At 52.6% G+C, this 15825-nt stretch overlaps 1 protein-coding gene across 4 annotated transcripts in view; it reads right to left on the reverse strand.

Moving 5' to 3' along the window:
• The window catches only part of TENM4 (teneurin transmembrane protein 4), a 390997-nt gene that overhangs the window by 69775 nt on the left and 305397 nt on the right, over positions 1-15825 (reverse strand). For all 4 annotated transcript variants that reach the window (XM_062198278.1, XM_062198277.1, XM_062198276.1 and 1 more), the window contains one exon: positions 2835-2954. In XM_062198278.1, coding sequence (XP_062054262.1) covers positions 2835-2954 — 120 coding nt within the window. The remainder of the gene's footprint in view (positions 1-2834; positions 2955-15825) is intronic.

The following is a 15825-nucleotide window of genomic DNA, read 5'->3' on the forward strand; positions in this document are numbered from 1 at the left end:
CTAACACCAAATGGTGCTCTTGGCACCCCCAGACCTGGGTCCCTGGCTCTGAATCCAGACTCTTTTGTGTTGTGCGGGAGCGTTTCACCCACTCTGCCTGCTTCTCACTCATCCCTTTGGGGTCCACACTTGGGTAGAGGAAGTCAGGTGCCACCATTCCTCCACAAGATATGACAGAGAAACACCAGAGAAAGCATTTCTTTTGGATCAAGATTTTGGGTTGTGGCACCCCGGGAGTGCATCCACGGTTTTGGGGAAACACCCAGCTCCCAACTTCTCTGTCACAAAACTGGGTAGCATCTGTGCTTTGACAGAACATTTTTACCCATCAGATAGAATTTTGGCCAGACTTACCCACTGCCTTCCTGGGAGGGTGGGTGTGGGGAGGGAGGCAGGGACGAGAGCGTGAAAAGACAAAGTCTCAAGGCTGCCAGCAAGTTGGGAGCAGCCAGTCTTGCCAAGAGCTGAGTGTAATGGGCCAGGGCCAGGCCTGCTCATCTGCAGGAGAGACCTGGATGTGGCCATGAACGTGCAGCTGATCCAAGGGGAGGCCTCACTCCCAGAGGAAGCCCAGACAGCTCAGGGCCTGTCTGAGCCCAGCGACTCACTCTACAGGTAAGTTATGTCACCTGTCCCAGCTTCCATGTCCTCCTCTCAAAATAAGGCTGGTGCTCACGGTCACTTGGCAGCGCTATTAACCAGACAGATGCAACACTGTGGGGATGGGGTGCAGGGCCCCAACAGTCCCTGGGCCTCACGCTCCGTATAATCTCGTTTTGCAATTTGGTGAGCCTGAAATGCTTTTCTCATCTGCTCTCCTTTTAGTTTTTTTGTGTGACCTTTCTTGTCCATCGTTTTAAAGGATCTCTTTGGCTAAGCGCTCTGCTACTGTTTTCTGTTTAGGAGCACCTGTGAGGAGCTGCAGTCTGGTGTTTCAGCATGTGTGTGCGCGTGTGTGCACATGTGTGTGTGCATGTGTATGTGTGTGGCAGGGTTGAGGGAGCTGGGAGCACAAAGATAGGTAAGACACAGTCCCTGGACTCTCAGTCCACTGGCATACGCTGTCACCTTGGGGCTCCAGCTCCTGTCTTAGGGTTCCCCCAGGGCGTGAGAGGTAAGGAAGAAGGTGGCTCAAGGGAGACAGGGCAGCAAATGGGCAAGAGGCTTCCTGTTCCCATACAACTGAGGGAGTCCGACACAAGGAGAACAGCTGACGGCTGCCCAGGGCATCACGTGGGCTCTCCGTCGGAAAGCACAGTGAAGCCCTGGGCACACGGGTGAGAACCCACCTGAAGCTCAAGCTCTAAGGTAAGGGCAGTGCAAGAACTGTGCAGGCGTGTGCTTCCCTCCACCTCTGCGCACTGAAGACTGCAGAGGGAGCACAAACAGGAGCAGTGCAGGCCTGCAGGAGCCAGGGAGCAACGTCATGCCAGACTCTGGGGTGCTCATGGATGACCCCAACCGAGTACAGCCGGGGAGAGGGGACTGATGGATGGGCAAGTTTCCCGGCAAAAACAGAGCAGTCCTCCCAGGCGCCCTTCTGATAGCTGCTTCACAGCAGGTGACAAGGTGGTCAGACCACCTGCTGCCTGGGATGCACACAGCTGCTGTGTCCACAGAGCTGGCAGCCCCGAGCGAGCAGGACGGCGGTGAGGACAGAGCCTAATGAAGAGATTCCTGCACACCGTGGCGGGAATCTGCACGGAGGTGTCCTGGCTTGGAAGGTGTGCGGGGCAGGCAGGGGCTGCTGCCCCCTGGGGCCGGGCTGGCCACGGGTGTCTGCCAGCTGGGCCCCTTCCCCCATTCACATGGAGCTGGGAGAGGGCTCCCCACGCCAAGCTCGCCAAGCCCGTCTAAGAGGCACACGTGTCTACAGACAGCTGAGCCCCAACTTCATTATCACCTCGGCCGGGACATGCTCACGTCTGATATTGGATTAAAGAGGTGCTGAAATCAATCAGGCTGCAGCACAATTTCCAACGCCGAGTGAAAATCACCCTTATGGGCCCACACTTAGCCAGATGGACCGCTACCACCTGATGTCATTAAAAATAGAGGACTTGTCGCCACTGACAGCCTAAATATTCCACTTTCCCTCTTCTTGCCTTTTCTCCAAAATATCCTCACTGCCGGTCCTGTCACCATCACCTTCTGTCACTCAGCAATTTGTAATTTTAGGGAACCAGCTAGTACTTCCTGTGTGCTTACAGCATGGCAGACGCTGGAAATACAGCAATGAATCAGACAGGGACAGGGGATGAAGATTCATTAAGTGCCTACTGTGTGTCAGGTGCCTCCCCATCACCGTGTCCTCTGATTCTCACCATTGGTTTGTGAGCTGGAGGGTGGGAGGACCACTCACCAGCCAGGCAAGCGGAGGCTTGGCTAGGCCGGGAGACCTGTCAAGCAAGGACAGGTGGCTAACAGCGGGGGCAGAGCCAGGACTGCTAAGGAAGCCGCACTCCATTCCACTGATGGCTCTCAAAGGAATTCCAAGGTTGGAATTCTGTCATCACCCCAATGGCTTCCAGAGTTTTCCAGAACTATCTGGGGTGCAGGAAGTAGATTCCATCCGCAGTCAGGGCACAGGACAACATGGACAAGGTATCAAACACTGTGGGAACCAAATGAGAAGAAACTGTTTCCTGTGTGGCCTAAGGGACCCAAGCCAGAGCCAGACACAAGGGGACGCAACCTGGGCATGGGCATTTCGGCTCAGGCCCTCTGACGCCAAAGGCCGTCCTTTCCCTATGCTGCCAGCCCGGCAGTAGCCGTGTGGCCAGACCTGCGAGAACAGGTCCTTTACTGCTCCTGGCTCAGCAGAGGTCACCTACCTGCCGTCTTGCCTGCTGATTGTGTACCCGAAGAGAGGGTTACTGACGAAACTGACGTTCACACCAACCAGCGGCGTCCCATCGGATGTCATCACTTGGCCACGAATGACACACGCGTGCCTACGGGGAGAGAAGAGACAATAGCAGGATACAGCTGTCGTGGTCAGAGCCCTGGCCGGCAGGGCACCCCAGAGGTCAGAAGACAGGAGACTGGTCACGCACAGACACAACTAGCACCCAGGGGCTCATGGCATTCACTCCTGAGAAGCGGTAGCCTTTCAACATAGCCCGTCAATGCAAGGCATCAAGCAGTGAGAACTGCTGCTGGAAGGCGTCGTCAGCTACCACACCGCAGTATGTTTGGAGGAGATAAAGCCAACCCCAGAGGGCCACGCAGAGTAGCTACATGTGTGGATTTGGAACTAGGCGACCTGGGTTCAAATCCCAGCTCTGTCCCTTCCTAGCTCTTGGAACGCATGCAGGTATGTGGCATGTCTGGGAGCCTCCTGGTACAGAGTAAACTCCAAAAATGGCAATGGCTCTCGCTGTCACGAATAGTCCCAGTGGAAATGAGCACCCGTGACAGTGAACAGGACAGAAGGGACTGACTCCCTTTCATGTGGCAGTATAGCAAGAGAAGGGTGGATGTTGGTGTCCCTTAGCAGTGGGACCTGCCTCCATTCCCAATATCCCCCCTCCCACTCTGCCTCGTGATGACAAACCACCTGCTTTCCCCCAATTCACCAGGGGAGTGTCGCTTAGAACCCCAGTGCGCTGTTCTGTTCACCCACAGTGTGGTTCCTGCGCCACCTCTGCCCCAGCCTCATCCTCCAAGACCCGGTTTCAAGCGAGAGCTCTGCCCGAAGCCTTTCCTGATGCCCCTCGTCAGAACCAGCCTCTCTGTCCCCAGAGACCTGACGCATGCACACACACCCCCACACCTCGACACCTCCCAAACCGCACTGCTTTGCCTTTTCATTAGATCACCGGCTCGCTGAGGGCAGGGTCAAGTTCTTTCTTTTTGTTTTCATTCCACTGTGTCTGGCCTATTCCTAATAACTATGAGGTCACTGATTTAAAACAATGGGGGACTGAGCACCTAAGTGGGACAATGGAAGGCCATCTAGAATGGTGGTTTTTCAAATATTTCAGAAAGAGAAACTTTAGCAGATGATATGCTATGAGGACCCCCCAGGTGGAAAACAAATGAAGAGCTATGTTCCAGACCAAGCAGTGAGGGTGGCCACCTCTCTCCCTGGGCTGGTTCTGAAGGCAACTCCACGCAGTCCTATTCTCTGCAGATGGCAGTTGACTGTAAAATCACCAAGTTAAGAGAACCTTCGCATTATTCTCCCAAAGATTTATCTATTTTATTTTATTTATTTGTTTGAAAGGCAGAGAGAGGAGGAGACACACACATACACACACACACTCACACAGATTTTCCATCTGCTGGTTCACTCCCCAAGTGTCTGCAAGGGCCAAGGTTGGGCTAGACAGGAGCCAGGAACTTCTTCTGGGTCTCCCACATGGGTGCAGGGGCCATCCTCTGCTGCTTTCCCAGGCCACAGCAGAGAGCTGGATGGGAAGTGGGGCAGCTGGGACTTGATTTGGCGCTCATAAGGGACGCCGGGACTGCAGGCGGCAGCTTAGCCCACGACGCCACAGCGCCGGCCCTATCAGTCTCACTTTATACAAGAGAAGCCTGCAGTCCAGAGCAGTTACATTATTTGCCCAAAGCTACACGAGAAGGCGGTGGCAGAGCTAGGCTTCGGTCCTGGGCCTCGCAACTCTAGGTCCAACTCCAGATCAGTCTGTATTTCACGGGTAAGGGGTAGAAATAAAGGTGCTGGCTGGTGGCGTCAGTGTCCCAAGGGATCAGGGCACTGGGGAGACCGTCTTTGTAGACAAGACAGATATGAGGCAAAAATGCAGGTGCTGTTCCACCCAACTTTCTCCCTTCACCTGGGTTCAGATGGCTTTTTTTCTGGCCTAGCAAAGAGACCCCTGGGCATTTGTTCAGGAAGATCTCAAATCAGCCCTTAGATACTTTGTTAGGTGTCTGCGTCTCTACCTTCCTGCAGTGATAAACTTCTGTTTGATGAGAAAAGCAATTAACACCAGGCTCGTAAGCAGCTGGTCTCACCAGTGTCAGCCTGTGCTTTCTGAGGACAGAAAGCATGGCTGCCCACCCCCCCACCCTGCCCCACCCCACCTCACCCCACCTCACTCCACACAATCTGGTTAATGCTAATTCAGTCAATGGTTTCCTTCCAAGGCCCTTGGTCTAAATGCAATTAAGTGGCAAACAGGTGGGTGAAGCAAAGACTTTCAGGCTTGCTCCGAAGGTCTCCCAGTATAGTTATGTGAAATTCTCTTTCGACGAATGGGAAAAATTGATTTTTATCCACTGTGTTCCCTAGTAGCAGGAGAGGCTTTCTTTAATGGAGGACAATTGAGTTTCCTGTTGCTGGAGAATGAGTACCAGACCTCCTCTGCTGGCGCTGGCTCCCCTCCAGCTTCCTTCTGGCCCACGGACCTCCGGATTCTGCCTGGACGCTAACCGGCCCTCTGGGGAACGGTTCCCTCGCGGGGCTGCCCTGGCTGCCCCTCACACACAGGCAGCCAGCCTCTTCTGAGTGATCTCTCTTTGGGGATTTCCTGATAATTGGGAGCTGTCAAAGCAGCACCATTTGGCTCCCAAATAGCTTCCAGTTAGGCAAGCCAGAGCAGAAGTTATTTTAGCCCAGGCTCCTGTGGCTTGCTTTTGGGTTCTGGGGAAGATTATGTTGACTTCCTGTCCCCCAGTAGGCCCTAGAGGCCTCTTGCCAAAGCAGACAATTGGCGTAAGAGTTAACTCTTGGGGAAAAACACTTCCACCCCTCTTCCACTGGACCATGATTTTCAGTTGCCAAGAAAGCCCGGGTTAATATAAATCTCCCCTACAACAAAGGAGCTGAGGCCGTCAGCTCTGGGAAGGGCTCTGCAATGTGTCTCTTGCCACATGTTGTCGCCTGGGCAGGTGTAAAAGACACAAGGCCTGGGGTTCCCAAAGCTCACTGTCTTCAACCATTCACTTTGTGGGTACTGATAAGTGTTTAAGAATTGACTTTCAAAAAAAAAAAAAAAAAAGGAAAAGGAAAGAAACCAGCTTTAATATGCAGCATCTGCCCATTTCTGTGGTGTAAATACTCTCATCCTGGCCAGTTTCCAGCTACCAATGAGATGCCCTGAATGCAGAGCTCGGGAGAGGCGCACAGTAGGACAGCATCATGCAGCATTTCCTGACAGAAAGTCAGCAGCAAGGATGATCCTAAAACACAGGAACATTTGTAGGAAATGACGCACTGTTAAAATATCACTATTACCTTTGTTTTCTACATAATTTTGTAGCATTTACTTTTTTTTTTTTTTTTGACAGGCAGAGTGGACAGTGAGAGAGAGACAGAGAGAAAGGTCTTCCTTTTGCCGTTGGTTCACCCTCCAATGGCCACCACAGTAGCGCGCTGCGACCGGCGCACCGCACTGATCCGATGGCAGGAGCCAGGTGCTTATCCTGGTCTCCCATGGGGTGCAGGGCCCAAGGACTTGGGCCATCCTCCACTGCACTCCCTGGCCACAGCAGAGAGCTGGCCTGGAAGAGGGGCAACCGGGACAGGATCGGTGCCCCGACCGGGACTAGAACCCGGCGTGCCGGCGCCGCAAGGCGGAGGATTAGCCTAGTGAGCCGCGGCGCCGGCCAGCATTTACTTTTTAGCAAAGGCTCTAACAGTAAGCTCACAGAATTGCTGCACATTTAATTATCAGTTCCTGTGAGCTGGTATGAGCTGGCTTCTGTTCCCTGGAACACTGACCCCATGCTAAGGGTCACGCTCTAGCTCAGGGCTGTGGTTATGGCTAAGAAATCGTTGCTGCTCTGAACAGGGAGCTCTATAACGGGAGACCGCCTTACTGAGAAACCACTGACGAGGGGTGCACATTGTCACCAACCCGTCTGCCCAGCTTGCACACTTAAAATTCACTTTAACAAAAAACTGAGCACCTACTGTGAGCCAGGCGCTGTATGAGGCGCTGGTGGTCATGGGAAGGCATGAAGTACAGTCCCTAGTTACTTGCCAGAGCTCATGAGAGCAAAACGCCTTAGTGTAGTTGTCTCTGACACCAGAGAGTCAATGCGCGGGCTTGGCATATGTCAGGCAGCTGGGATACAAACAAGCAATTAGGCTGGGTGAACTCTGCCAGGAGGGAGCGCTTGTGCCAGGCCAAGGCAGGCAGCAAACACACCGGAGTCAGTCCAGCGACATGCACAGGGCCCAATTGAGGAGCCACTGCGGGTGCCAGCCAGGACAATCTGTCCCGTGGCTTCCTGAATATAGTGACCAGGGATGGGATCGAGAGAGGAGTCTGATGGAGAGACAGAGCTGCCGTGACCAAGAATAAAGCCAGAAAGAAAGCAGCATCCCTCGTCACTCAGGGAGAAGGGGCGGTGACGGGGAAAGAGCTCTGGTCACAGCTCTGATGCCTGGAATTGCCTGTAAGGCCTTGGAGAACCACCTGATCTCTCTGAACCTCCGTTCTCTTATCTCCCAAATGTAGGCTGAAGTTTCTCCCAGCCTGGCATAAAACAGAATCCCATATGCATTTCACACTGCTAAATTTTAATTTGTTGCTTCCTAACCCAGCCCACGTAGCCCTACTAAGTGTGCCTTGATGCCGATGCTCACCTCGGAAGTGTCCTCCCCCTCTGGCACCGTCCATCCACTTATTCTGTTCACTTGCTCATTCTTCAGGACCCAGCTGGAGCAGTCCCTAAGCAGCGTCCACCACTCCTGCCCCTTCATGAACTTGGGACAATCTTTCCCCCTCAAAGCAGACCACAGGCTCCTTGGAGATAGGGATCAAGGACATGTCTCTCACTGCTATATTCCCAGCACTGAGTGGGGCTGTGTTCAAAGTCATTTCTCATCAGGCCAAGGAGCAGAGCCCCTCCCAAACAGATATTTTCCCTAGAACTGGAAGGTAGGGCACGGAGTAGGGTCTGGAAAGATTATTTACTGAGCGAATACAGAGCTCCTGTGCTTCTGCTACTTAAGGCGAGGGTGCTATGGGACAACACGGAGCTGTTTGACCTTCACAGGGAGATGGTTAGAGAGCCTAGGGTTGGAAGGGCTGGGCCTTTCCACGTGGCTCTGGCTTCCCAGGGCTCCTGTCCCTTGCTCTGTCTCGGTGTCTTCAATCAGCTTTTCCAGTGGGACATCTCAGACCTAAATGCATATTCCTGAGAACTCTCTAGTTCCTGACCATCCGACTCAAAAGAGAATGTCCCCACCAGTTTTTTTTTTTTTTTCAAACTTCTAGTGGTACAGGTGAGAAAATAAAGCTCAGACCAGGTTGGGCAGCCAGGATTCGAATGCAGAACTTGCCTATTCTTAGCCTTGAGAACCCGGCAGTCACTTCACCTCTCAAGGCATCTGCTGTCTGACACAGACGCCTGCCTAACTGGTCATCCCAGCGCGTGTAAGCCACCTTGAAATTCAGCACATGCGCCGTGCAGCAGGGACCTTGAGAACGGCAGCACAAATGTTTGCACGCAGGCTCCTTCCAGGCACTTGTATTCCTTCCTTCGTTTGTGGCACACACGTGCGACCTCCATTAGTCAATGCTAGAAAAGTATCCTGCACCATTGGTACGAGGTCCAGTGGATAGGAACTCATGTTTCAGATGCCTTCCTGGTCATTTTTAATCTGCTGGGAACTTTCTGTTAGATACGGGGAGCTTCTTTGGGCAACCTCATCATGAGCTGGGGAAGACAACAGTGGGAGTGGCACGCTCTTTTCTTGCTGAGTTACACTTGCACGGTTGGGGTTACCTTCTGCTTGGAGTTATTCTGCAGACATCTTGGTAAGCCACTTGGCCATTTTGCAAGTGAGTCTGATTAAGATGAGATTCCACCCCTCCCCCCACTAGGGTGTAATACAGTGCAACGAACCACTGACAGCCCTCTGTCCTCCCTCAGAGGAATGGGGTCCAATCCCCCTCGGAAGCCTTGTGTGCTGGTTCACACCTGTGGCCAACTAACACAGGGATGGAAGGGGCAAATGAGTGAAAATCTGATAGTCCACAGGAACAACGCATTCTTGCATTCTATTTTGAAAGATTTATTGATTTCGAAAGCAGAATGAGAAAGAGAGAGAGAGCGAGAGAAAGCAAGAGTGAGAGTGAGAGAGAGAGAGAGAGAGAGAGAGAGAGAGAGAGAGATCCTTCATCCTCTGGTTCACCCCTCAAATGGCTGCAAAATCCAGGGTTAGGCCAGGCTAAAGCCAGAAGCCAGGAACTCCATCCAACCTCCCATGTGGGTAGCAGGGGCCCGTGTTCCTGGGCCATCACCTGCTGCCTTTGCAGGCACATGAGGAGGGAGCTGGAATGGAAGGAGAGTAGCCAGGACATGAACCAGCCCTCCACATGCTGGCAGGCATGGCAAGCAGCAGTCTAACCAGCTGCCCCCAAACACTGTTTCCTTGCTTTCTTATTCAAAATATTTTTATTTATTAGAAAGAGGCAGGAAGACACAGACAGGCAGACAGAGACAGAAAGCAAGATCTCCCATCACCTGGTTCACTCCCCAAATGCCTGCAACAGCTGGGGCTGGCTAGGTGGAGTCCAGGAGCCTGGGACTCATGAGTCCCACAGGGCCCAAGTACTGGAGCCATCAGCTGCTGCCTGCAAGCGTGAGCATCAGCAGAAAGCTGGAATCTGCAGTGGAGCTGGGGCTCAAACCCGGGGGCTCGGATACAGAATGCATTTTAACCACTGCCCCACCTTTTTCTTTTTTTTAAAGATGAAAGTACAGATGCTAATATTTTCTTTGTGTATCTCATGGATCACATTGGCAGACTGCCTTGCTTCAGAGTTATATTGGCATGTGGATAGTCAATGATTTGTATGAAAAATAAACCCAACTGTGCTAAAATCATATTTAAAAGTCAACTTTTTGTGCATTGTTCTTTACAACTTATTTCAAATCTCTTCCTATGTCTACTATGTATGCCTTTCGATGGCCTTAGGTCAAAACCAGTAAAGGTTCATCTGATGGCTTCTTTGACTTACTAGAGCCACGGGTTCTCTCTGGCCTGGAAGTTTCCCCAAGGAGCTGATGACTGCAAAGGGCCATTCTGTCCCCTGTGGTACTAGGGTGCCTGCACCATCTGCACAGCCACACAGATGCTGCCGGCTGATGCTCCAGTTTCTCCCAGTCCCCCCCTCCCCCCGTGCCCCAGTGGCATGAAGATGCATACAAAAGACTAACGCCATTGCTACTGCTGATATAACACTACTGCTGTTAGTGATGATGGACGCTGACACTTACTGCCCTGACACATTGCTGTTCCAGATCTTGTTCAGTTCTCAAAACATCTCCATGAGGAATGGCTTATTATCCTTACATGACAGAGGGAGAAAGCAAGGCACAGAGAGGTTGAGACTTGTCTCAGGTCTCCCAGCCAGCAAGCAGTGGGGCTGGGTTTCTATCCTCGGCCGCCTGATTCTGAGGCCGGTGACCTTCAGCCCCAAGCTTTATTGCATATTTTTTAAAAAAATGTATTTGAAAGTCAGAGCAATACAGACGTAGAGGGTGGCAGGGAGGGAGAAAGGGAGAAAGGGAGGGAGGGAGGGAGGGAGGGAGGGAGAGAGGGAGGAAGGAAGGAAGAGAGGGAGGGAAGGAGAGAGGGAGGAAGGGAGGGAGGGAGAGAAAGAGAGAAAGAGAGAGAGATCGATCTTCTATCTGCTGGTTCACTCCCCAGATGTCCACAATAGCCAGGGCTGAGCTAGGCTGAAACCAGAAGCCTGGAACTCCATCATGGTCTCCCATGTGGGTGCGAGGGCCCAAACACTTGCCTATCTTCTGATGCTTTCCTAGACAAATAGCAGGGAGCCAGATTAGAAGTTGAGCAGCTGGGATACAAACCAGTACCCATATGGGATGCTAGCATGGCAGGTGGCGACTTTACCTGCTATGTCACAGCACTAGCCCCTGCACACTGGTTTTTAAAAAAATTATGTTGCACAGGAGCAGAGAGAAAGTGAGGGCCAGCTGGGTTGTAGGGAGTCAGAAGCACCACCCTGCATAGATTTCTGAGCCGAAGATGCTGAGCTGGGGATGCACAGGACTCAGCACACGGCTCTAGGGCCATCAGGTATGGCTTGTGATTTTGGCTCTGCCACTTACAAGTGCTATGACCTTGGCCAGGTCACTTTCCTTCTCTGTATCTCAGTTTTTACAACTGTAAAACAAAGGTAGCCAAGTCCCTGCGTCATACAGTCTGTGGGAGACTTAAAGTTGTTAGTACTTACAGATCACATAAGGCATTATCAAAAAACGCCTGACACACAGAACACTCCCGGTCAACGCTAGGTGCTATCATCCGAGGTGTGCCACGTACCAGCCATCAGGCTTCTGGGTACTGTATCTCATTCCATCTCCCAAACAACCCGGCAAGGCAGGAATTACCAGGCCCATATCACAGCGAGGGAAACTGGGCCTCATTGTCCAAGGCCAGCTGCTCTCCCCTGCTCAGCATTCAGATCCAGGCCCTGCCCCTTGCCACCCCGAGTTGCTCTGGCTTCGCTGTAGCAGCCTCCACTGAGGCTTCCCATGATGGACAGCTAGGAGGAACCAGCTTAAGCTACAAAGCAAACAGAGACGGTAACTCATTTTGGAAATCAATAAAGGGATGATCAAGTGGCAGAGGAGTTGTTAGCTGCTCATCAGGATGATGTGAGCCGCTGCTGCCTGCATCTGAATTGAACGCGCCTCTCTGCTTCATCCTACACGCTCACCTCGGGGTGGGGGGGCTTTCAGAGAGCCGGCATGAATAATATATGACGGCTGACATTCTGGCGGAAGCAGGATCCTTGCCTTCTTCCATCTTCCTTCGGGTAATTCATCATTGTCTGTCTGTCTGTCTTTTTTTTTTTTTTAACTGATGGGAGTAGCCTGTCAGCTCAGCTTGTTCTGAAAACACAGGAGTATAATTCAATAATAAATTTGCTCCGAGGCCAGCTGTCAGGAAGTCGGGGTTTATTTGAAGTCCATTAGATGGTCTCCACGGCTGGCCTCGCAGAGAGCTCTCTGAGGGCTGTCTCAGGCCTGGGGTGGGCTGGGACGGGGAGCAAATGCGCTACCATAGCTACTGTGCCACCAGTGCCAGGATACGACTTCAGACCTGCAGTAGGCAGATACAGATGATATCGCCCCCTCCCTCCTTTCCACTGTTCGTGTCCCTTGCCAGCTCCTGCTTTCCATATCCCTGCAAAGGCCATCCCTTGAGAAGTGCTGTAGGAGTTCTGATGCCTCAGTGGCGTTCACGTCACTTGTCCCCTATGCTAGGCCGCCTTCCAGCCCTGCTTGAGATGAGATGCTCCTGCCTGGCATGTGAAAGGGAGAGCCTGGCTCTTTCTATTCCCTGCCCCTAATCCACCTTACTGCCCTGTGCTCTTCCTTCTCCCACAAGCCCCTTGGCTTACCACGCATGATCACATACCCCAGGTATCCTGAGACCAGCTGCATTTCAAATGTCACAGCCTGACTCCCAGCTTTTGATTTGGAAAATATTGTCACCACAATTATGCCCGGCCACGTCCCAATCTCTCCACTCCTGAACATGCTAGAAAGTCACTCTGTTGCTCATCCTGGCTCCTCAGGAAGCCACAGAGCTTAGCCAGTTGGCCACACAAACATATGCACACACATGCACACATGTGCGAAGATGCACTCACATACACATTCACACACACGCACACAGATACACACGCACACACATGCACAGAGACACACATGCACACATGTGCGAAGATGCACTCACACATACACATTCACACACATGCACACATATACACACATACACATGCAAACACATATGGGTACCTGAGACAACTATCACGGAACACATGCTTTTTTGTACAGTCTTGTGCTGATATTTTCCATTCTATTCTACCCCCATTTCATTTGTGTTTACTTCTTAAAGAGACAAGAAAATTAATTTTGACCTACTAAACAGATTTCCTGATACACAGGTGCTGTGGCCTGCAGTTTGCTAGGCAATGTTCTAATGGCCACCTCTCCTCAACGAAATCCTGTCTCAGGCCGGAGGCCATCTCCTGCCACAGTCTCCATGCATTCGCTTGTTCGTCCCCGCACTCATTCCCGATAACATTTCCTGTGGCCTATCTGGAGACTGCCCGGAGCTGTGTGCTGAATGAACAAATCTGGACATGCGGCAGCTCCCGCAGCACGGGCTCAGGGAGAGACACAAGCACATGTCCAGAAGTTTGTGGAAAATGGAGTTACATGTAAATTTATTAAGGTGCAACAATTTTTTGAAAGGTATGCAGTTTTCCCCTATTAATAAGTATTTTCCATGAATTTCTAGAAGTTTCTGCATATGCATATTTGACTTTTTTTTTTTTTTTGCAGCAAGACAAACTTGCATTTACATTCCATTTTGATGAACTTCTAGAAGCGCCCTCATGTCTGCAGTGGGAGTGCTGGCCCTGCCTGTGAGCCCTCAGAGCACTTCACCCGTACTTCTCTATAGGTATTCAGAGAGACTGCCCAAAGGACTCCCTGATTCCTTCTGTCACTGACTGTGGTTGACCCCAGGCCATCCCCACTGCTAGGGAGTATAAGTCCAATGACCAAGAAGGCCTGGGACCCACAAAGAGTCCCCAGAGCAAAGGGGTCAGATGCATACCGTCTTCTTCACAGCCAGGGCAGAAGAAGGGCTGTGGAGTCACCAAATCTGTGTGTTTGGGACACAGAAGCTGATCTGACCCTGTCTACAGGGCGTGATCCTCTGCCTCCTTTGGGATAAGTACTCTGGTTATCTATCTATCTACCTATCTACCTATGTATGTATGTATGTATGTTTGTATGTATCAGAGCAACAGAGAGAGGAGAAGAGAGATCTTCCATCTACTGGTTCACTCCCCACATGGCTGCAAAGGCTAGGGCTGGGCCAGGCCAAAGCCAGGAACTCCATCTGGGTCTCCCACATGAGTGACAGGAGCCTTTGACTGCTTTCCCAGGCACACCAGCAGGGAGCTGGACTAGAAGTGAAGCAGCTGCAAGTGTTGGCTCTCCCTGCTGTGCCACAACACCGACCCCGTTCTACCTGTTCCGGAGGTCCCTCAGACTCCTTCAGTTCTTCTCTTTGGGCTCAGCCAACAGCTCCCTGTCCATGTCCACCTACCTGCCGCAGCGGGCTGATTATCCATCAGGCACAGAGGAGCCCAGCTAGGCTTCACCACACCACGCTGTTTCTGAGACCAATACCAGGTCCTCAGATGCATCCTGAAGATTCAAATGGCGTGGGGGCGGTCCAGCTGTCAGAACCTCTTCCTGCACTCTGCTCTCCCGCCCAGCAGTGGCAATCACAGAATGCACTGAGGTGGGCCGCCCCAGGCCCAGCCTCCGTGACCCGGTTAGTCCTTCCCAAGACAACAGCTGCAATGATCAGCGGGAATCAGTTCTGCCTCCGGGGTTCAGTTGGGAGATGTCTCACATTGCTCCCCTCTCCTGGCTGACCTAGCCCAAGCTCCGCTGTCTACAGCTGTATCTGTATCCAGCTGGAGATGCTTCTAGCCCTCACCCTCGCGTCTCAATATCCTTCATTGTATTCTCTCCGTGGCTCCAGGTGAGGGACAGGTGTGCTACCAGGCAGATGGGGCCCAGGCACCCAGGGCACCACCTAGCCTGGTGGCAGAGGTGCCCATGCCTGCTCTGTCCTCCCTACTTTGGATCCGTTGAGGTCATGCATGTGGAGTTGGGGGCAGTAGGGGCGGATTGTTGGACAGGGCTACTGTATTCAGACAACCCGTGCTGAACACCTGCTCTGCGACAGGCAGTGTGCTGGGTTCTGGGGACACGGACGAGTGTGACAGAATTCCAGAGGGAGGCCTTCCTCACTCGGGGTCCATCTGGCAGCACGTATGCCCCAGTTCTGAGTCGGCTCTCTTTCTCTGCTTGGCTGGGGCCCTCCCACGAGGGGAGCCACTGCCTGTTCTCGCTCAGGCTGCCCCTGCTGCAGTGCCAGTGGCACCAGCTGGGGTGCTGTACGGTGGCATGAGACGCCCCATGTCACTCTGGGGAGCCTCCTACTTCTGCATCCAGGCGTGGGATCAGGCCTCTGTGGGAATGGGTTCCTGGGAAGGCTCTGGGTGCCCAGGACTGCCTTACTCCCTTCCACCCCTGGAGGGCACTCAAGCCAATTCCAAGCCCTGGCCTTGAACTCCTCACCCTCCCCTGCTGCCAGCAACAGAGTCCTGGCATGCCCTGGGCCCGGTTTGCAGTTGGGCAACTGCAGCATGACGAAGCAACCCACAGAGGCTTGCCTTTCCTGCTGGTCTCAGCAATGCCGTTGGGGCTCTGGGTGACAGCCTGCCTTGTGGAGGCCAAGTGAGACTCCAGACAAACTAAAAACTGTGGTGCAGCATGTGGCGTGCAGGAGGTGATGGGGTGTGGTCTGTCAGTTACACACGGGCACTGAGTCAGGTCTGCCTGCCCATCAGAAATTCTATTCTCTGGACAGGGGCCATTGGAGTCTTCTCTAACAAGGATCCTGGCTGACAGCTGGCTGGCCAGAAGGTTGCATTTCCCTTTCCTAGAATAATGATGCAACAGACTAAGCCTGGCTCCTCTCTGGGTGACTACTGGGCTTCCCTGGAGGGCGGGCCCCTCTCAAGTTCCACTGCCAGTCAAGGAAGTTGGAAGCCACTCTCCCATTATTATTATTATTATTATTTTAAATTTGGGGCTAGTGCTGTGGCACAGTAGGTTAAGCCAAGGCCTGCAGTGCTGGCATCCCACATGGATGCCAGTTCAAGTCTCAGCTGCTCCACTTCTATCCAGCTCCCTGCTAATGTGCTTGGGAAAGCAGCCAAGCAGGGACCCAAGTACTTGAGCCCATTATCTGCTGCCTGTGAGGGTACACATTAA

This window comes from Lepus europaeus, chromosome 7 (genome assembly GCF_033115175.1).
Source record: "Lepus europaeus isolate LE1 chromosome 7, mLepTim1.pri, whole genome shotgun sequence".
NCBI lineage: Eukaryota > Metazoa > Chordata > Mammalia > Lagomorpha > Leporidae > Lepus > Lepus europaeus.